Here is a 23,214-nt window from a genome sequence, read left to right as displayed (position 1 = left end):
GAGGGCTTAACCTATGAAGTTTCATTTAAAAATAAAGGTATAAAAATTAAGACAGGCTGGTATTAATGGAGACACATGTATGATCATGGATAAATCTTAGAAATATAATGCCAAAGGAGAAAAGCAATTTATAGAATGATAAATAACTATATGCATTTTTCAGAAAAAATTCATAAAATAAAAGCATACTAAAAATGGTTGTACATACCTAAATGTTAGGATAAATAAAAAAGGATATTGGGAAGCAAAAAATTAGGATAGGCAGAAGTACAAAGGAGGTTCCACACACAGAGTTTCATTTCTTAAAGTTAAAAATACCTAAAATAAGTGTGCAAAACATTTATAAATATTAAGTTTGGGTGACAGACACATGGATGTTCATTTGTCTCTACTACTGCATTTCATAATTAAACAAAATAATATTTTAAAGATCAAGAGAGAATTTATATATACATAGGCTATAAAAACGACAAGTTGCTATTTCCAGAAATTCCTTCTGGAGGCAGCATTGTATTTTTTTAAGCTTGCTAAATATACTATAAAATATGCCCGATGTGCTGTTAAAATACACAAATACATAATAAATAGTCTTGTTGTTAATGTGGTAAGATTCCAAAAATACAGGTGAGGGAATCATAATCCCAAAATTATAAAACATATGTCTAAATGTTGTTATAAAAGTCCATTTTAATACATAAACAAAAAAAGCAAACAAACTAGCTATTAAGAAATTATTATTCCTTTTTAAATAATTTAAATATTCCCTATAAACTTTCAAAACTTTCCCTTTAGGTTTAACATTTTTAATAACCTGTATATGTCTGAAAATAATCAAACTAGAGTTCTTGGGTCACTGAATGTCAAACATACTAACTAGGTATATTTTATAATTATTTTTAAATTGTGTCAGAATAAGCCTGGGGATTGAAAATACCCTGCTTTTGTTTATAGACAAAATGTTTCAAATGTCATTATGTGTGTGTGTATTAAATGTTTAGGGAATGTGAAATCTTACTTAAAAAGCAAATTTTCAGAAAAATGTTAAAAACATTACAGCTAAAAAACTTAAGCTGTAAAATGTACAGAGAATTCAATTATATCATACTTTATAACTGCCTTAATTGTTCTTTATTAAATAAAATAAAAACCACATTTTTCCTGTTCCTACTCAACAAAAATACATGCATTCCATGCATTTCATTATAGATATGCAACTTTAACCAGTTTTCTTCAAGTGCTGATAAGAATTCATTGGCTATCAGTATCATTCGACTCGGGATTTCTTAATTTAGTATGAAATGGTTGGAGTTTACCTCAGAACAAATAAAATATGCTGTCACTGTACGAAATAAAAGCCTACAGTTATATTATTTTTATACAGATAAAATTATTTCCATTTTTCTATAACATTACAGATAAATATGTCATGATATCTTTAGAGAAAAATTAATTGCCTACATTTTCTTAATTATGTGTGCTCAGAGCACCCTCTAGTGGGTGAGATAAAGCAGCGAAAAGGGAGATGAAAAATATTTTTTTAAATTTCAGGAGGCTTACTGATTGATTCATTCATCAGAAGATAGTATTTACTTCACTCTTACAATATGGAAAGCATTGTGGTAGGTACTGTTCAGGACTCGGACAAGAGAGAGGAACAGAACGACCTACAGAAGCAGCACAGAGACAGGGAAGGGAATTAAACGGTAAAAGTCCAATCTAAAATGTAAATTTTTTCATTTGTAAAAGAACTCTACCTGTATCTTAAAAAGATTTTAGAACTGGCTTTATCATTACATTTATTTTTGAAACTAATCAATGCAGATAAAATCAGGGAAAAGCATCAAAAGATACCTTCAACGGTCAATTTTCTGACGAAGTATGAACACACTCACAAAGGAAAAAAAGTGCACTTATCACCTTCCTTGATCTGGATTTGAACCTAATTTATTGAGTTGGGTGGGCTTATTTGTAACATAGTATGAAAGTGGAAATACTTCCTCTTCAAGAACATTTATTTGCAAAAAAGAAATTAGGCACTAAAATTCATATCTAAAAAAATTGCAATTCACTTTCACTATTTTCTTCCTATTAAGTTGGCTGTATAACTTCTTCAAGGTAGGATGGAAGCTTTATTTGCAATAAAGAAAATCATTTCTTTATACTGCTTAAGAGGATTAGCTCTGGAAGCAGACACTGTACATTCAGATACATGCTTCACCCAAGTGGCTGTGAAATCTTGGGCTTAACCTCTGAGTGCCTCAGTTTTCTCATTTGTAAACAGAAATGATAGTACCTACTGCATGAGACAGTGCTAAATACATATGAAGTGCTTCATAAATGTTACTATTATGATTGCTATTATTAATGATACTCTTCTTGGCAAGAAAGGATACTTGCAAACATAAAATATAGTAAAATGAAGAAAAATATTTCTTAAAATGTTATTAATAAACAAGAAGTGCCATAATTAAGCAGGATGCTTTTACCTAGAAAATTTTATCTCAAAAACTGAGCAAATTCTAATAAAATGCATGATACACACAATTTATAATATATTTTAGAGGTAGATTAACAATTTCTTAGATCAATGAGTACAAAGTTAAAGACTGGATTTTATCAAACCGATTAAAAAAGCTTAGCATTTTTTAAGTTTACAAATATTTCATACATCCTCCATCAGTTTCAGCAAATTTTATTACAGGATAAAATTTTTCTTTCTTATTTTCATAGCAAATTTGGGCACAGCTTGAAGATATTCAGAAATGCTCTTAAATTTTAAAAAGTTGTTCAAGCCATTATAATTTTAATGTATCATCTAATAATTTATTTTAAACATGCATTTTACAAATTAGAAATTAAAGAAAAAATAAATTTGGAATTAATTTCTAGACCTCAAATACTACCTACCATGTGATTTACCCTAAAATTAATAAAAACACAAAAGACAAACAAGTTTGCAATGTAACATCACCTTTAGAGATTTAGCCACTTGAACATGGTTATCATAGACTAAAATGTCTGCTGTCAGATTCTGCAGCTGATGGATGCGACTTAAATCACCTTCAAGAGCAAGGTCCTGCATTAAGACTCTCCAAGATGGGAATGGGGTCCTGGTGCCATCCCATACCTGCACAAGAGGCAGAACAAAACTTTAATGATCTTTTTATAAAACTGTGGAGGCTAAAAGAGGTTTATTTGCTGGTAATATAGTTTAAAAGTAATTAAATATATTCCCCCAAATATCTGCTAAGGTTTAAATAGGATCTATATTTTTTCCTGATTGTACAAGGACTACATATGTATAGGCAATGAATAAAATATAAGTAAAAAAATTCAAACTGTGAGCTTAGAAAAATGATTAACACATTGCTGAATTTTATTATTTTTTCTTTTGTGTATTTATAATATATATGTCTTTTCCTTTTTACCTTTTTCTACTCTGCTTTTCATTTCTTACTTTACTGCTGGGCAGTTTTTCAAGCAATCTTATATTAGATGTAATGAACACAAGTGAATGACAATCATGGGTCCTTGAAAAGGGAAAGGTATGTTGGATTGCTGTTTAAGTTACCTTGAGATAGAGATAGGAAAGGAGCACAGGACAAGCATGAACTATCCCATCCTTAAGACTTGAACTAGCTTGTGCTGTGCTAAGTTGGTAGAGATGACTGATGCTTTATTATGCTAAAAAGGCATCGCAAAAGACTTTTAATGAGAGGTGGGAATGGCCCTGCATGTCCGAAGTTGGGTTGTACTACAGAAAACAAGCTACTTAAGTAGAAAACACATTTCTTTTTTTAACTGTTATTTTTTTTTTTCAGTTGATGTAGAGCTGATTTACAATGTATTAGTTTCAGGTGTACAACAGTGATTCAGTCACACATGCGTGTGATCGGTTACACATGTGTGCAATCAGTTACACATGTGTGAGCACACACATACATACACATTAACTTTTTCGTATTCTTTTCCATTATAGGTTATTACAAGATATTGAATACAGTTCTCTGTGCTATACACAGGTCCTTATTGTTTATTTTATATATAGTAGTGTGTATCTCGGAGAAGGCAATGGCACCCCACTCCAGTACTTTTGCCTGGAAAATCCATGGACAGAGGAGCCTGGTAGGCCGCAGTCCATGGGGTCACTAAGAGTCGGGCACGACTGAGCGACTTCACTTTCATTTTTCTCTTTCATGCATTGGAGAAGGAAATGGCAACCCACTCCAGTATTCTTGCCTGGAGAATCCCAGGGACAGAGGAGCCTGGTGGGCTGCCGTCTATGGGGTCACACAGAGTTGGACACGACTGAAGCGACTTAGCATTAGCATAGCATTAGCATTAGTGTGTATCTATTAATTCCAAATGCCTAATTTATTCCTCCCCTTGTCCTTTCCCTTTTGGTAACTGTAAATTTGTTTTCTATGTTTTTAAGTCTATTTCTGTTTTGTAAATAAGTTCATTTGTTTTATTTTTTAAGATTCCAATAATAAGTGATATCATATGACGTCTGTCCTTCTCTTTACTTAGTACCATAATGTCTAGGTCCACCCATGTTGCTGCAAATGGCACTATTTCATTCTTTTTTTGGGTAAATAATATTCTATTGTGTGTGTGTGTGTGCGTGCGTGCATAAAAATGGTATATCTTCTTTATTCATTCATCTGTTCATAGATATTTAGGCTGCTTCCATGTCTTGGGTATTGTAAATAGTGCTATGAAAACTGGACATATCTTTTCAAATTAGTTTTTGCCTTTTCTATATACATGCCCAGGAACAGGACTGGTAGATCATATGGTAACTCTATTTTTAGTTTTTTAAGGAACTTTCACACTGTTCTCCACAGTGGCTGCACCAATTTACATTCCCACCAACAGTGTCGGAAGCTTCCCTTTCTCCCTATGCTCTCCAGCATTTGTTATTTGTAGACTTTTTAACAATGGCCATTTTGACCAGTTTTGATAACTCATTGTAGTTCTGATTTGTGTTTCTCTAATAAAGTGATATTGAGCATCTTTTCATGTGCATTTTGGCCATTTTCATGTCTTCTTTGGAGAAATATCATTTTAGGTTTTCTGCCTATTTTCTGATGGGGTTGTTTGGAAAAGACCACATTTCCATACAAGTGTCTGCTAAGGTCAGCTTACAGAGGAAGTACTGAATAATGCTGGTACCAGTGCTAGGTGTTAAAGTATCTTGAGTTTGTGTCACTAGCTCTGTTACTAAAAGAACCAAGACAATAACGTTGGAAGTAGTAACATTATGTCCCAGACACTTATCTTCACTTGGAATTTGTTCTTTCATTGTGTGTACATGTTTTTGAGCAGACCAATTCATGAGTCTTTTGAAGGAGGGACTGAGAGTAGAGTGTAAATCAGACTTTGCTTTGAAATTCTGGAACTTTTGCAATCTTGCATCAAAACTCAATGTGTTAGGAATTTGCATATTATATACAGATCTTTTTTCCAAATAGATAACAATCACCATTTAACAATCTTTCTTTGTCAATTTGAAATGCTAATGTTATTTTTATTATTATATTAATAGCAACATGGGAACAAGAGAGGATGGCAAGGAGAGAAACTTTTTTACTATGTACTGTTTAAAAAAATATTTTAAATTTCTGGGCAATGCTAAAATTACCTACTCCAAAATTAAATACCTTATTAAAATACTACCTTGTACTTTCTACAGTTATGTTTGTTACTTTTTCAATTTCTTGACATGAAAGATTATTCTAATATGCTATGCCTTTTTTCTTTCTTTGTTTATGAAGACATTTAAGGCTCTAAATTTTGTCTTTGAGTATACCTCCAGACATAGCCTTTAACCTATTCTTATTAACATTATAGTCTTAATAACCTATAATTAAAATTAATTTCTTTTAACAAACAGCACTATATAAGGGAATCATGTCTACTAGAATAAAGTGAATAGTTTACTATTTTATAATATTTATAATAGTTTATAATATTTATAGTTACTAATAAGGAGACTGATATTAGTATCATATCTCAGTTAAGAGGAGAAATAATTATGCTATATTCTATGGTGACCAGAACTCATTTGGAGTAAGATCTGGCTTCTTTTGTTTTCAAAATAAAATTTAAAAAATATATAGTTCTAGTTTGGGATAGGAAAATCAACTTCAGAAAAAAAAGTATTAAAATCTGACTTCCTGTACATGAAATGAGTAAAATATTGCTATATATTCATCTCAATATATTTTTGCTATGTATAGGAAACATTTTTAAGTATATAAATGAAGGTGCATTAATCACTAAAGAGAATATTGTGAATTTCTATCTTAGTAAGTTTATGTCTGCAATGTCATTTTAGTCATTACAGTATTCCATAATACATAAATAATTCACAAAATTCTCTATTGCTAGAACCCAAGTTTTTTTCTGATTTTTGTCACTGTAAGAAATATATGGAGAAATATTCCCTTAAAGGCATTTTCTCACATTCTAAATTATTAGTATAAAATAGATTTATGAAAAGAGTTGTTGAGACGTATAGAGAGACTTCTGAGATTTCTTTCAAATTGTCCTCAAGGAAATCTTACTAAAATAATTTCTTATATTCATAGCTGAATGCTATATTTTAAAATAATCTCTACATGAAAGTTGTTTCTACTTATCTGAAAAGGCTATCGATAAAAATGGGATGCATGCATGATTTCTTGCTTTAGAGAGAAAATGCAGATTCAGCTATGTCAGCTAAAAGGTGGTAGGTTTTACCTCAGAATTGCGTACTAACAACACAGCAGTCAAAAGATGGAGAATACTTCTGTGCACAGCAGATTCATTATCATTAGAAGTGTTTGATGATTAACAAATGCTCATTTGTTAAGTAAGTCACTTGGGGCATAAAGTATGATTAGTTGACTTAAAATACCTTCTCATTTTGTTTGGATGATTTTATGTTGCTTTAGCTTCAGTTTTGTCAGATTTAACTCATTCACCCTTTTTTATAGCACACATTTACTTTCTTAGATTATTTCACATATATATAAATATGTGCTATTTTCAACTTCAGAAACTTCTTATTTTATTCAATCATTTCTATCTTCGCTATTTTTTTTTAATATGGGCATGATACAACTGATAATAATGCTACAACCCAATACCTGCCCAATGCCACTGAATTCCACTTCCCATTGCATTCCATCACCGCAAAGAATAGGAAGCTAAGAAAGAACCACAGAAGCAGGGCTGAAGTAGTGTTTGTTTAACAGCATCCTGCCTTGGCAGGGTTCAGTGAAGATAATATCAGACAACTGACCTCTCCAGAAGCTATTCATAAATAAACTGGAATAGGTATAAACAAAGATTAGATGGGTCTTAGGCCACCTTTTTAATCCTGTGGATTTAAAAACAAAACAAAATACAAGAAAAATAAACACTTCAAAACCATCTATGATCTACCCGTGAAGCAGGTAGTGAAATAACCCAGAAGAGAACCCAATGTCAACAAACAAAGAAAGCAGATAAGTGAGAAGAAAGGCTACATCCACATGGAGTAACAAAACTACACATTTTTCGAAATGTAGTTTAAAAATAGCAAGAGGAAACAACTCTTTTTACCAGTACTAAAATAAGAAATATATAAACAGCATAAAGTATACTATATTTAAAATATAGAACTGATAATACTATTTTTCTCTAAAAGTTTAGGATGAAGAAGGAAAGTTCAAGAATAAAGACACATGGGAATACAGGATCATTAAAAAGGTTAGATTTTAAGTTATTAATACATAGCTGCTTATTTATTCCATCAGAATGCTGAAATATAAGGTCTTTTTAGGCTTCGAGGTCATGCTAACTTACAATTTTAAGTACTTAAAAACACCCACCTTTAGAAGAAATGATGCTCCATCCACTTCAGCTTTGCCCAAGAGCTGGCAAGTCAGGTCAAAATACTGCATTGGCTGGACATCACACAATTTGACTAATATTGAAGAAGGTGAAATATGAGTCGATGCCCAAATACGTAAAGCTTCTACCATTTTCTGGTCCTCAGCAGTGAAGTTAAAACACTTGCTTGCAGTACGAGGAATGATAGGAGCCCCCAAAGTTCCCTCAAATGTCAAAGATGCAAAGCCAGAGCTGGTGATACCTTGAGTCTCCTTTTTATATACTTGGATCTAAGAAAGTGGCAATGTAGAAAACAGAACAAACAGGTTACTGATGTAGAACCCAGGAACTGGGAACAGGAGACTATAAAATTTTGCCAATACAGTTATTAGAGGACATTATTTTTAAATAACTAGCGCATGAAATGATAAAAATCTACTGGGCTATATCAAAATCCTTAAGTACCATGTAAACTGTAAAATACTATGCAAAATTTATTTTTATTTTTTAAAGAGCTAGGTGGTAGCTCCCCTAATACTATCGGTGCACTTTTACTAACAAGACAATCATTAGCTTTTTTAAAGATATAATTTATAAAAAGAAAAAGGATAATAAGAAATAGTTACTTATGAATATTGTAGGGAAAACTAGAATACTCAAAATATAAGAGTCTGAAGTGGATAAAACGGAGCTGAAACTAAGGTTTCATCAGTCTGACTGAGAGAACTCAGATAAGCCTTAAAAACATTGGCTTTCTGAATTTTGAGGCTCAGTTATTAGGTGCACATGTAACATGACTGTTACATCATCATAAAATAATCCTTTTGAACTTATGAAATACCTTTTAAGTCTCCTGTAATACTGTCTGATATTAATAAATATATTTATGTATTTATGGAAAATTGGAAAAATGTAGTCAACTGATGGATGCTTAAACTGTGATGTGTTAAAACTTGTTTGATATAACTAAATCAGTACATAGATAAAAATTTATAGAAATAAGTGAATATTTTACAAAGGAATAATGGTTAAAAATCAGAAATTTAGGCTTCTATCTCAAGAAGCTACCACAAAGAATATTATCTCAAATCCAAGGAAAGTAGAAGGGAAACACAGTCAAAGGTAAGAGAAATAGAAACATATAATAGAGAAAATCAAAGCTAAAAACTAGTTCTCTGAAGAGATTAACAAAAATAATAACCCTAAAAAATGGTTGATTTGGAAAAAAAGAAATGAAATACAAATTATAATATTAAGACTGCAAAAAAGGATTTATCATTACAAATCCACCAAACAGCTAAAAGATGAGTAACATATGACCAAATTTATACCAATAAAGTCAACAATTTGAATGAAGTAATTTTTTCTAAAAATTAAATACATCAAAACTGATAGAAAGAATAAAAAAAAAACTCATTCATCTTAAAGAAATCTTAATTCATTAATATAATCTATCAACAAAGAAATCATCAAGCTCGGATAGCTTTACCAGTGCATTATTCCAAGCAGTTAAGTAAGGAAAAACCTAGTAATCTTGCATAAACTCTTCCAGAATTGATAAAGAAGGGCCCATTTCCTGTTTTCATGAGGCAGAAAAACTTTAATTTCAAAATTTGTCAAAGACATTGTAGGAAAAGGAAATTCCAGATCTAAATATGAAACAACAAAATTGTAATGACTTCGAGGAAAACTTAGAAGCTATCTTCATAAAATGAGTAGACAAAGAGTTCTTAAACAAGAAATTACAAAAGTATTGACCATAAAATAAAAGTTAATAAAGTAGATTATATTAAAATAAAGAACTTTTGTTAATCCAAAGACACCATTAAGAGGGTAAATAGGCACTATAGAGTGAAAAAATATTCACAATTCATATACCTGACAAAAAAATCTGTAGAGCCTAAATATATAAAGAGCTTTCACAAATCATTAAGAAATGGATTTTAAAATCCTATAAAAAATGAGCCAAAGACTCAAATGGACACTTCATACTTGAGAAGACACACACATTTTTTAAGGTTCTCAGTTTCTTAATTTTTCAGGGAAATTCAAGTTAAAATCACAATAAGATACTAATACAAATGCAACAGAATGGTTGAATTCAGAAAAATGGAAAATATCAACTGCTGGTGAAAATGTGGAACAACTAGAATTCTTCTGTATCACTAAGAGAGTTTAAGTGGTAAAAATCACTCTGGAAAATTAAATACATAGTTTAGCTACGAAGTGAAGTGAAGTGAAGTCGCTCAGTGGTGTCCGACTCTTTGCGACCCCATGGACTGTAGCCTACCAGGCTCCTCAGTCCATGGGATTTTCTAGGCAAGAGTACTGGAGTTGGTTGCCATTTCCTTCTCCAGGGTATCTTCCCGACCCAGGGATCGAACCTAGGTCTCTCGCGCTGTAGGCAGATACTTTATCGTCTGAGCTACCAGGGAAGCCCAGTTTAGCTATAAACTAAAGCAAATATGTGCACAGCCTTGAACTTAGGAACTACAATCCTTGATATGCAATCAACTGAAATGCATATTATATAATATACATTATAACTACATATGTAAATGTGTATATGTTATAAAATTATACATATTCAGTAAAATATATGTAGTAGACTGTCTATAGCAGCATAATAGCCCAAACTGAAAACTACTTAAACAACTAACAGTCATGTTAGTTGTTTGAACTAAGTCATGAACTAACGGAATAAATATATAAATTCTAGTGTGTTCTAACAATGGTATACCATTTAGCAGTGAAAATGAAGAAAGTAAAACTATATGCAATAGTACAGTTGAATCAAAGAAGCAGAAATCAAATGTTCCAAAAAAAAAAAAAAAGACTAATAGTGTATTCTTTTTATATAAAGAACAAATATAGAGAAACTAATAAATGTGAGAAGTTATGAGATTATTTACTGCTAAGGGTGGGGAGAGTGTGAATGGCAACCCTAGGTGAGGGTACAATGGAAGTTTCTACAGTGCTAGATACATGAGCATGCTAATACTGTGGAAAGAGAGATGTATATTCCACTTCAATTAAACAACAGACAAGAATTGTAAATATAGTTTTCCATGAACAGTGAGGTTAAGGGCACCAACCATCCATGTAACAAAAATCCTCTTTTAACTTACAGTCAGCCCTCTATTGGAGACAGAAATGGCAACCCACTCCAGTGTTCTTGCCTGGAGAATCCCAGGGGTGGGGGAGCCTGGTGGGCTGCCGTCTCTGGGGTCGCACAGAGTCAGACATGACTGAAGCGACTTAGCTTAGCAGACCTCTATCCTCATTTCAGCATCCATGGATTCAACTAACCATGGAATCTTGTTTACTACTGAAAAGAATCTGTGCGTAAGTGGACCTGTGAAGTTTAAAACTGTGCTGTTCAAAAGTCAACTGTACTATAGGAAACAGCAATGTGTGAGAATCAGCTATTTTTTTTTTTGGAAATGTGTATAAGCCTATAATATAGTGTTATAATAATAATCTTTCCAGTTCTCTTTAACCAAATGTTCTCCACTATTCTTCTGTCCTCAGGGGAAAGGCATTAATAGAGCAAGAGAGTTATTTCCCACCATATCTAAGACCACTGATAGAATACCCCCGGAGTACCTCACTCATTTATGAGCATCAGTGATCACAAGAACCACAGACAAACCGAAACATTAGAAGAAAAGACAACAAAGATAGTGAAGGAGTTGCATGGAAACTCATGTAACAAGAGCAAAACAGCAAGGGACTAGAATGTTTAAAACTTAAGAGACTGAAAATATTTAAGTACTGAAAAGCTGATTATTAAAAAATCACATACTATCTAATAGTTTTGCCTTTTTACTAAAATTCTTGCACGAAATGCAGCTAGTCTGAATCGCAGCAGCTAACACTTCCGTATACGGAGGTCAGGTAGTTTGTTCAAATGAAGAGGTTTCCTAATATAAATCATTTGAAGTCTGATCTTATTTACATTTCTTCTTATCTCTTGAAATGCCTGAAGTCACGTTCTAACAAAGCAATCACATTAATTAGTGTTAAATAGTTTCAGTGAGCAACATTGAGTTCTCTTCAAACAAATGTAAGTTCTAAACAGTATGAGTTATACCTTCAGCCTGTGAAAGCGAACGATATCTCCATTTTTATAAATCATTGGAAGGGCTTCATAATTTCCACTAAAGAACAGGCAGGTTAGCTTTACATTTGTCTGGTCCACAATTGTTACAACTGAGCAATAATCTGGAAAACACAAAAATATTTTACTTGACTTTTCGTATTTCAAAGCATCTAATAAAATAAGAAAGTATTAATACTGAGTTCAAAACATCAAACTTTATTCCTCCCTTTAGTCTTCTAAGAACAGGATCAAAACATAGAGAAATTTTCTTCTCTCTTGAAACGCACTGCCAAATTATTTTGCAAAAATGTTTCACAAAAATTCATTTTAGAAAGTTTAATAAAACAAAAATAAAAACCCTACTTAATGTAAATTGTCTGGAGGTAAAATAACATTTTTATTACCTCAAATTTATAAACTGTAAAACAGATAAAATATTTAAATAACATATTTATAAACACAATTAAATTTAGAGTAAAAACAAACAAAAAATACCAGAAGATATTTGCAGTTAATATGATTAAGAGTGAACATATTGCAAAAAGACACTGTAAAAACTGGTTATAAACCCCAGGGATTTACACTGAATATGAAATTCAAATGAACAATTCATAGAAAACTATATAATACCAAATTAAAAGGAAAAGCGATGATCTGCTATTAATACTTACAAAAGGTTACACATGAGAACAAGAGGGGTATTTTATACAATTTAAACTGGCAAAAAAGAACTAACCAAATTTAATGATAGTTGGGCTGCCATGAAAAACAAGTAACTTCAAACTGGTGGTAGCAAAAACTATAATAGATGTTATCATTTAAAGTACATGTTTCAGAAAAATGAACACTGAGAATATGTGTTGATTTCCTTCCTTCTCAATACTATACTCAGTACAGACAGAGGAAAAGATAAACCCAAAACAGTGAAGGGAGAGGAGAGGTGAGGAGAGAAGCGTGAAGGAGATGGAAAAAAGATATCAACATTATTTCAGGAAGTTTGGAAAGTAAATGGTTAAGGGATCAGATGGACAGAGAGGATGCAAACAGAAAATACTCTGAAGCAGCTACAGCAAAGACGGGAGCCTTTAGGATTAAGGGAGACAGTGAAAAACAGCTAAAATTGGGGCTAATGCAAAGTTTACACATGGAACAACTGCTTCAATGATCACCCATCTTAACCTTCCCTTGAAGATGATTTCAGGTAGGCAGGTGGGATATCTCAGTCTCTAACTGCACCTCTTCGTGGAACACAGACTGCTTTCCAAGGAAGTTTCACTGATAGACCAAGAAGTGGTAAGGCTTCTGATGAGGATGTTAGTACCCAGAATAAACCCTCTGCATTATCACTTTAGGAGGTCTATAACCAGATAGAAAGCTGTCCTCCCACCCACCTTAAACTGACACTTTCAATGTGCCCGGTGTGAGTACTATTTGTTTCCTATTATAAGATTTGTCTCTTATTAGAAGTGTGAACATTATAAGATTTCTTGTTTAAAAAAGAGATCATGTTGAAAAAACAAACTCTTCATATACAAAGCAAAGGAAACAACTGTCTAAAATGTCTAAAACAAATGTCAAAAATCTAAAATAAATGATACCTACGTTTGTAAATGTAAAAATAAGACACAGAACAAAAACAGAAGAAAAGGAGGAAGAACACCAGGAGGGGGAAGGGAGAAGGAGATGGAAGAGAACAGAGGAGTACGGAGAAAGGGGCAGGAATGGGAAAGTGGGGAGACAGGACTGGAGGGAAAGAGGGAAAACAGAAACCTGATTCTGTGAGGAGGGGACAATAATTAACTCAGAGAACATAAAAAACTTTAAAAACAAAACCTTAACAAGCATCTTCAAAAACAGTGAAAATACATTATATCCTCATCTCTTGATGTAGAGGGTCTATTGGACCCGGTTTTTAGTTTTGGAGTTTCCTTTGTCAGTAGTTTTAACTATTTATAAGGAGTGTTATTTCGTGACATTTTTTCTCTTAGCAGTCTTCCAAAGATTAAAGGTAAATTCACTTATTTTTTAATAGAATAAAACACATTCTTTTTTAATAGAATAAAACATATTCTTGCTTGTGATGACCATATGGCTCTTTTTTACCCTTTTATAAATCTAAGATCTATTATGGAATTTTTAATCATGTATTTTCCTTTATCTTGAAATATTTTTTCAATTTCATTCTCCTATTATTTCATCATTATTCCTACCTATGCTTAAAAAAGACTAAATTAATATTAAAATGGGAAAATGAGAGACTTGCTTAGGAGAAAGATGCAAGAGTGTAAAGAGTCATCCCTGGTGCATGCACTGCTCGATGTGTTATAACACCTTTCAAGACGATATAAAAAAACAAGTTTGAAAATGATCTTTGGAATTTCTTCTTCTGCTTTAAGAATTCAGTTAAGAATTCAGAACTGAAATTTTCTGCTAATGGCCATAGAGAAGAAAATCGATAGAATTCCTTTAACCATTATTAGATGAAGCAGAAGCTGAATGCAAAGACAGGCAACAGCACATTAGATTCTATGGATAATGAGTAATGTACTTTGAATAAAACACAAATGATCTGAAGGTTTTAAGTTTCATGTAATTTCATGACAGACAAAACATAAGGGCAAAGAGATCACTACTCTAATGAAATCTAATTCAGGTACACAAAGATCAAACTCGGTATCTTTATATTTTTGTTTCCTGACAGCTTCTGCAAAATCACGTATCACAGATGTATTTGTACTAGAATACACAAACTCACATTTCATATTTATATCAGAGAACTAGTTACTACTAGTACTTATAGTGTTATTTTAAGTTGCAGTGATTCTAAATTACTCCTCTCATTTTAAATGCTTCACAATGAGCCTCTTTTGTAAACTGGGAATACAATACATCAACAAAACTGCAAATTTAGCAGGCATAAATAACAGTAGTTGAATCTAAATGTTAGCCAGGATGAACTGACAGAGCCCAGTCTTTGTGGCATATACATGATACTGAAGAGTGGAATAACTGAAAAACAAAGCAAAACTGGGGTGTGGTTAAAAAAAAAATCAGGCTTAACCTAAATTTCAGAATATTGAAAACTGCCTTAGGTTTTTGTTTTTCCTGGAAAATGCAGCCTTCCCATAGATAACTTGATAGGTTGCAAAGGACTCCATATGGCACTCTGAGAAAAACAGTGTGAAGACCCATTGTCTAGAGGGTCTAATATAGGGTCCCATTAGCTTTTGTAGTATCTTTGTGCAAATTAGAAAAAGACTCCTCTTTCTCAAATAGAAATACTCTACAACCTAACTAGCTTTAAGAGGAACTTTACTGAGCCCAAGAGAGTAGCAGTCTTGGCACACATTTACTTTCTGGCCTTTCTATCCAATGCTTGGTCACTGGATGTAAAGAGCTGACTCACTGGAAAAGACTGTGATGCTGGGAAACTGAGGGCAGGAGGAGAAGGGGTCAACAAAGGATGAGATGGTTGAATGGTTCAATGGACAGGAGTATGAGCAAGAGACAGTGAGATATCCAGGAGATAGTGAAGGACAGGGAAGCCTGGTGTGCTGCAGTCCATGGGGTCACAAACAGCTGGACACGACTTAGTGATTGAACAACTTTCTATCCAAACCTTCAGAAACAGGGACACTTGTACATGTGACACCTGCGATGCACACATTCCTTCTCTAGGTCCTTCCTCCTCCCCACTCCCCTTGAAGTGTCTGTGTCAGGTTTGGAGTTAGGTAGGAATGGACTGCCAGAAAGAAAGAAGTGACCTCGGGACTGCCCAAAGAACAACACAAAGGTTGTGTTGTTGATACATGCTCAGAATTCTAAGAGGGTAAAAGGAATGGCTCCACAAGCTGCTATAGATTTACGTAGCAGAGGGCATTCCCAAGTGGCAGCAGAACTTGGCCTGAAATCTACACAGCTGTGTTTTCATCTAAGTGACTCCATGTGGATGAAAAAGCATCTCCTTAGACATTGCACACCTGTGCACTTCACACACGAGCTATCACATGCCAAGTCCCTGTTCTTTCCTTTCTTTCTTTCATTGGAAGTACTACCAATGGCTTTTCACAAGTTTAAGCCAAATAGATCTACCTAGTGCTCAAATCCTTTTATAAAAATAAGATTTTATTAACAGAGAAAAAAGAGAATCTTTCTATAGAGCAAAGTCTTCCTTGAAAGCAAAAAAAAAAACCCCAAAAAAAGACCCTATACTACATATATACAGTGATAAAATACTGACATCTGTAAGCATATAAGACTTAGCTCAGTAAGCATCTAAATATTATGCAACAGTAGAATCACCATAGATACTAACTATAGGCGAATGACAAAGCTCTCTAGAACATAAACCTCCTTAGGAATTCCCTCCACCACCACAGAACGCTGAATATTTCAGTGGTGGTTAGTAGTTTGTATTTCAGCAGCAAGGAACTCTACTTGGGTCTCTGCTATTTTCCAATCCAGTTTTTAAAAAATTTTAGTACATAAGCTAATCTGAATTTTATTGAGTGTCTACCTAATGCTAGGTATATATATGTACTAGTCAGGAAGACTACTAAATGAATAGGGCATGGAACCTTCTCTTATGAAGTTTACATTTTCCTTACATTGACTTACATCTTAACACTAATGCTGTGATCTCAGTTTGTGTGTTATTTTATATGCGAATATTTGCTAGTGTATAGAGTTTATACTCTATACATAATGATTCATCACAATAACCGCAGAACTAATGATCCAGATGACACTTTCTAGAATAACTGGAAACTGACATTTAAGCTTGACACTGGATAAACAGACAGGCTTAAGATGGCCCTGGATCCTTGGTGAGCAGTAAAATAAGCATTCATATTTCAGAAAAGTGGTGAAAACAAAATTTTTCATACATTTCACATCCAGCTTTGGAGTTCAAAAAATGAGACCTAAAGATAAATTTCAAACCATGACTGAAGCTTAACCAGAGTCTGAAATTATGTTTAACATTAAAGGATATATACTTTGGTAAAAGATATTTATAGTCCTAAATATAGTTTGAGTTATCAAATAATAATAATGTACAAAATAAAATGTCAACATTCCAAATTAATTTATGAAATGGAATAATGTATTTGATGTTGAAGCTGAAACTCCAATACTTTGGCCACCTGATGAGAAGAGCTGACTCACTTGAAAAGACCCTGATGCTGGGAAAGATTGAGGGCAGGAAAAGGGGACGACAGAGGATGAGATGGTTGGATGGCATCACCGACTCGATGGACATGAGTTTGGGTGGACTCTGGGAGTTGGTGAAGGACAGGGAGGCCTGGCGTGCTGCGGTTTATGGGGTCCCAAAGTCAGACACGACTGAGCAATTGAACCGAACTGAATGTATTTGACTTTTCAGACAGAAAACAAAACCAAACCACAGTACCTATGTTATGCAAGGTATCTTATTCCCAAGCCTAAAAATGGTGGGGGGGGGGGGAAGGAGGGGGTTGGGAATTATGTTACTTAGCAGTCAGCAACTACTGAGGGCTTACTAAATACCAGGTTTCTGCTAAGCAATTTATACGCATTGTCTCCCTGAATTTTTAGATAGTTGTGTACTAAAATTAACAAACAAGAAAACTTAAGTTTTTTAAAAGGTCTAGGTATCCAAGTATCCAAGATATCCAAGTATGAAAGTCACATGTAGCTTAGCATAACTGATTCCTGTGTTTCTATATTTAACCAGAACACTGTACTGTCTCCATATTACATGTTTTTCAAACATAAACAGTAATTTCAAAGAAAGTAAAATATTATGCTTAAAACTGTGATAGAGGCTTGAGAGTTTTTCTAAATAGGAAAAATTATACTGTATCAACTCTATATTATCTACAATTTCATGCATCTATTAAAGAATTCATTACTAAAGAATTAACATATCATTCATTATAATGAAACTTCCTTCACCTATAAATTTACTCCAGAAACAGACCTCACAAACATAGAAAAAGTCTATAAAAATTCATTATGATGATGCTTGAACTTATTTTTACATTCTTTGCAACAATTATTTTTTGACTCATAAGTTAAAAGAAAACAAAAAAGAGCATCTTCTGAGGTAGTTGAACAAGAGTTAAATCCTAGTGAAGAGACAAAGGCAATAAAAGAAGATATATGGTTAAATGTGAGGCTACATAGAGAGGTATTTTGAGTGGTTAGAAGAAAAAGAAGAGAGCACAGCATTATAAATTAGGAGCTGGCAAATGATGGTCCACAGCCACATCCAGCCCACTGCCTGTTTATTATCTTTCCAAAGCATTCAACTTTCAAAAAAACACACAAAAAACAGTCTTTTCACATTCATATTCATCTGTCTCCATAAGATTTAATGAAATTACTTAGTCAGAATAACAAGGAAAAAGAGTACAAAGAGATTTGGGAACAAAACTGCAAGAACACAAGTCTTGAGAGAATACAGTTCTACTAATAGGAGCAGAAATTGAGCAGGGGCATTAGGGCTGGTCAGTTCTGGATCACCAGTTCCCAGTTGTGAGAGCAAAGAGTCGGACACGACTGAGCGACTGAACTGAACTGAACAGGGTTCAATGGGGGAGTGGAAACACTTTGCTCATTGTCAAATTAGATAAGAGGTAGGTTAAGACCGTTTCTTATTTAAATAAGGACTTAGCTGTGGGAAGACACCCAATGTGTCTTGAAATAGATCACATATATTTATTGTGTAATGAATGACATATGTGAACACAGCAAATATTTTTCAGAATATTAATTTAGAGGATTTCTAAAGCACGCCAGAAGCAGACATTCTTTAACCAGAAAACACAGACAATAGGCTTCCAGATTTAGTATTAAGTCTTCACAGTTCACAAATTCTATACTACATAGTAGTTGACCAACCATCTTTACTAAATTAATGCATGTCATTGTGTGTTCAGTTGTTGAGTCTGACTCTTTGCAGCACCATGGACTGTAGCCTGCCAAGCTTCTCTGCCCATGGATTTTCCAGGTAGGCATACTGGAGAGGGGTGCCATGTCCTACTCCAAGGGATCTTCCTGACTCAGAGATTGAACCCAAGTCTCGGGCAATGTCTCTCCGGCGTTGGGAGGCAATTCATTACCACTAGCGCCACCTGGGAAGTACCACCTACAGTGAATATATGGTACTTGTAAAAATTCTCCCTCTGAACTGTGGTGTTGGAGAAGACTCTTGAGAGTCCCTTGGACTGCAAGGAGATCCAATCAGTCCATTCTGAAGGAGATCAGCCCTGGGATTTCTTTGGAGGGAATGATGCTGAAGCTGAAACTCCGGTACTTTGGCCACCTCATGCGAAGAGTTGACTCATTGGAAAAGACTCTGATGCTGGGAGGGATTGGGGGCAGGAGGAGAAGGGGACGACAGAGGATGAGATGGCTGGATGGCATCACTGACTCGATGGACATGAGTCTGAGTGAACTCCGGGAGATGGTGACGGACAGGGAGGCCTGGCGTGCTGCGATTCATGGGGTCGCAAAGAGTCGGACATGGCTGAGCGACTGAACTGAACTGAACTGAAGCTTACTGCAGACACTGAAAATCATTTAGCCTCTTTATGCCTCAATTTCCATATTTGAAAAATGGGGGAAATTAGTATTCACCTCGTATGATTGCTAAAATTAAATATGTAATCACATGTAAAGTGCTTAAAACTGCACCTAGAACATGGCTAAATGGTATATATAAGAGCTGGTCAGTGGTGGTGATGGTGGTGGTAGCAGCAGCAGCAATAGCAGCATGTCTCTTACTGTTAATAAATTGTAACATTCTTATCTAATGAACTCAGATATAATCTTAGAATCTGCCTTAACAAAGAACCTAAAGACACTGCCAATATACAACGTCAAACTGACTGCAGTTGGTACATGAAAAGAAAAATACAGATGTAAGAGATTGCAAAATAATTCCAATTTGAATTTCCACTGGAATTTCAATTAGTGGCTTTTAGATATGCATCAATCAAGCATCCACAGAGAAATATCTTATAGTTAACAAGATAATCTGGTTCTCAAGTGAAATATCATTTGGAACACAAAGAGTTTCTGAGAAGCTATAAGGCAGAAAATATTCAAATACTAAAATGTTGAAGATAATATAGAACTGCTAAAGAGATAAGAGAATCCTGCTACTTTTATTATGTGTTAAAGATAAAAATACTTTCAAAAAATGTGAAACAATACCACACTCCATGTTTTTGGAAAATATATTTTTCATTAAAAATGTTATTTATGTTTACATGTAATAGACTATTTTTGGTTTAAATGAATTATTAAATGTTTAGTCTTTCACTTTTAATTTCCAGTATGTTTAAATATCTGTAACTATGACCCATAAAAATAGAAGCTCCTTGAGATCTTGATAATTTTTAGAACAAAAAATGAAAAATCACTGATTTAGGGCATCAACAATATTATACTCTTTGAAAGTGAAAATTCACAAAGTACTACATTTTATATAGAAAACTACAGAGATGAGGCCCTTGCAATTCTATCATAATCAAACTGCAAAGATACAGATGTATACTTATGGCTGATTCATGCTAATGTACAGCAGAAACCAATGAAATATTGTAAACCAATTATCCTCTAATTAAAAATAAATAAATTTTTAAAAATTGCAAAAAAATACGAATTGGCCCTATCCCTTCCTAGTTGCTAATCTCTAAACTTGACTCCACAGAACAAGTTTCAGCAAACAAAAATCAGAGTACATTAAAAAGGGTTCTATGTTCAAGTAATTCCAAGTAAAATATGCTAAAAATAAAGTTAAACAGATTCCTTTCTTAAAACTTTTCAGAGGTGATAACATGCTAATAATGCATCGTGAACCTCAAGAGCCAGATACAGTATGCAAAATTTACCACTTTTTCATAGAATGTTTCACAGAATTGGTGTTTCTCCCACTGAAAATTCTTTGCTAAAAGTGTACGCAGATTAGATCTGCAAGTTATTTTAAGGGAAGTATTACTGAGAAAATGGAGAACTTACAGACTCACTTGATGAAGAGGCAGACACCTTTTCAGGACTGCAGTTCACTGTTGTCTTGAGATATTCTCTTTAGCAGTTCCCACCTCTCCATTATCTACCTATCTCCTGTCTATCCACTGTTTTACACTTTTGTCTCTTCTTTTTTTGCCTTCTTATCTCCTTCTTTGTTGTTACTTACAAGAGAACAATTTAAAATTAAAATCAAAAAAGTAAAATTTCATTTTGATGCTTCCTGATATCAAACAAATTGCTACGCTGACTTCTCCTAATCCTCCAAAAGGGATGTCAAAAGGCTGTCCTTATGTGTCCATAAAATGAGTATGGGGCAACTGACACATTGAAGAATATTCCAAACTTACATAAACTATAAAACTAAGTAACCAAAATAACCTAGACAGTGTGTTGAAAAGCAGAGATACTACTCTACTGACAAAGGTCCATATAGTCAAGGCTATGGTCTTCCCAGTGGTCATGTATGTGTGTGACAGCTGGACTGTAAAGAAGGCAAAGCGCCAAAGAACCAATGCCTTGGAACTGTGGTGCTGGAGAAGACTCCTAAGAGTCCCTTAACAGCAAGGAGATCAAACCAATCATTCTTAAAGGAAATCAAATGAATACTCGTTGGAAAGACTGATGCTGTAGCTGAAGCTCCAGTATTTTGGTCATCTGATGCAAACAGCCAACTCATTGGAAAAGTCTCTAATGCTGGGAAAGACTGAGGGTAGAAGACGGTGTCAGAGGATGAGATGGCTGGATAGCATCACTGATGCAATGGACATGCACTTGGGCAAACTCCGTGAGATGGTGAGGGACAGGGAGCCCTGGCATGCTACAGTCCATGGGTCACAAAGAGTCAGACATGGCTGGGCAACTGAACAACAAAAACAACCAAAATAAACTTTGAAACAACCAGGTGAACTAAAATCCAGTGACATATGTAACCTTATTACTTGTCCCTAATAATAAAAGTAACTAGCAACCTAGACCATCAGAAAAGTCTAAGATTCAGTTTCCATCTTCTTTATCTTCTTTAAAGTTTATCTTCTTCCATCTTCTTTAAAGTTTATAGACCTTTTTTTTAGTATTTCCTATACAAATGAGTATTTTCTAGCAATAAGTGATAAAGCTTTTCATTTTTTGAATATCCAATAGTATTACAGTATTTGATTTTATATTATTATGGATAGACAAAAACATAGTCATAAACTTGTACTACATACAATGGATTTAAGTGGATCAATGTGAACAAAACCCTCATACATTTCATTGCATGTAACAGATTCCCCCCACAAAAAAAGAACTGCATATAAACACTGAACTCTAGTTGATAGTTAGTGACGTACATCCTAAAATATTTAGGGATAATGTGTACTGATATCTTCAACTTACTCTGAAATGGATCAAAAAAGAAATTAACTATTGGAGTCATCAACAATGGTCAGTATATATGGGTGTTCATTGCATAATTCCTTCAAATATTCTGTATATTTAAATATTTTTATTAAAATGCTGAGAAAAACAAGTACTTTTTTAAATTAAATATTACCCATATAACAGTATTTTCATTAGCTGTTTGACTAGAACACCTTTATAGAATCTTTTGACCTGTTAAATTCTCAAAAAATCCTGAATTAGGTATATCAGAAATTAAAAGGTATTAATAAACTTATCTCAAAAGTACCAAGAATGAAAGAAAATAGTTCGACAGTATTATGGAAGATAATAAACAAATCAATAAACCATAGTTTTGATCTTTCTTCTTTTCTCAATTTGAAGTGTTTTCTTATCTATAATGCTACATGAATCTTATTTCAGTTATAGAAGGTGATTGTGGGTGATGATACCAGTTTCTCAAAAGTATCATATGAACTGGGAAATTGAGAGGAGTTAAGAGAAGCCTGAAGAGTCTGCTAAAAACTGATGGACAGCTGTTGAGCTTTTGGTAGGGATTGGGGTATATACACTGTTTATAATTAAATGATCAAAACTGTTTTTAGTGGTAACAGAAATTCATGTGTACTTCTAAGTTCTTATTCTGTTGCTGGTGCATGGTACCATTAACCTTTTGCTTAAATCTAATTTATATAATGCATTCAATGACAAATCTTTCAAATATTTAGCATAAAATATGAACTTTCTTATCATGATATTTCTGCAGAGAATATGTATTTGGTTTATCACTCCACCCTAAAAATAATATTCACTGGTTTTCACTGGTAATAACCTCTAGGTATACACACAAATTC

At 33.7% G+C, this 23,214-nt stretch overlaps 1 protein-coding gene across 11 annotated transcripts in view; it reads right to left on the bottom strand.

Moving 5' to 3' along the window:
• Positions 1-23,214, bottom strand: part of POT1 (protection of telomeres 1) — a 99,429-nt gene that overhangs the window by 33,605 nt on the left and 42,610 nt on the right. For all 11 annotated transcript variants that reach the window (XM_070369288.1, XM_070369289.1, XM_070369286.1 and 8 more), the window contains 3 exons: positions 11,954-12,084; positions 7,860-8,150; positions 2,972-3,127 (listed from right to left, as the gene is read on the bottom strand). In XM_070369288.1, the coding sequence (XP_070225389.1) occupies positions 2,972-3,127; positions 7,860-8,150; positions 11,954-12,084 (578 nt within the window). The remainder of the gene's footprint in view (positions 1-2,971; positions 3,128-7,859; positions 8,151-11,953; positions 12,085-23,214) is intronic.

The sequence above is a fragment of the Bos mutus genome, chromosome 4 (assembly GCF_027580195.1).
Source record: "Bos mutus isolate GX-2022 chromosome 4, NWIPB_WYAK_1.1, whole genome shotgun sequence".
In the NCBI taxonomy this organism is placed as follows: Eukaryota; Metazoa; Chordata; class Mammalia; order Artiodactyla; family Bovidae; genus Bos; species Bos mutus.
Note: the sequence above shows the minus strand (reverse complement) of the source record. Positions and strands in the feature narration are given on the sequence as shown.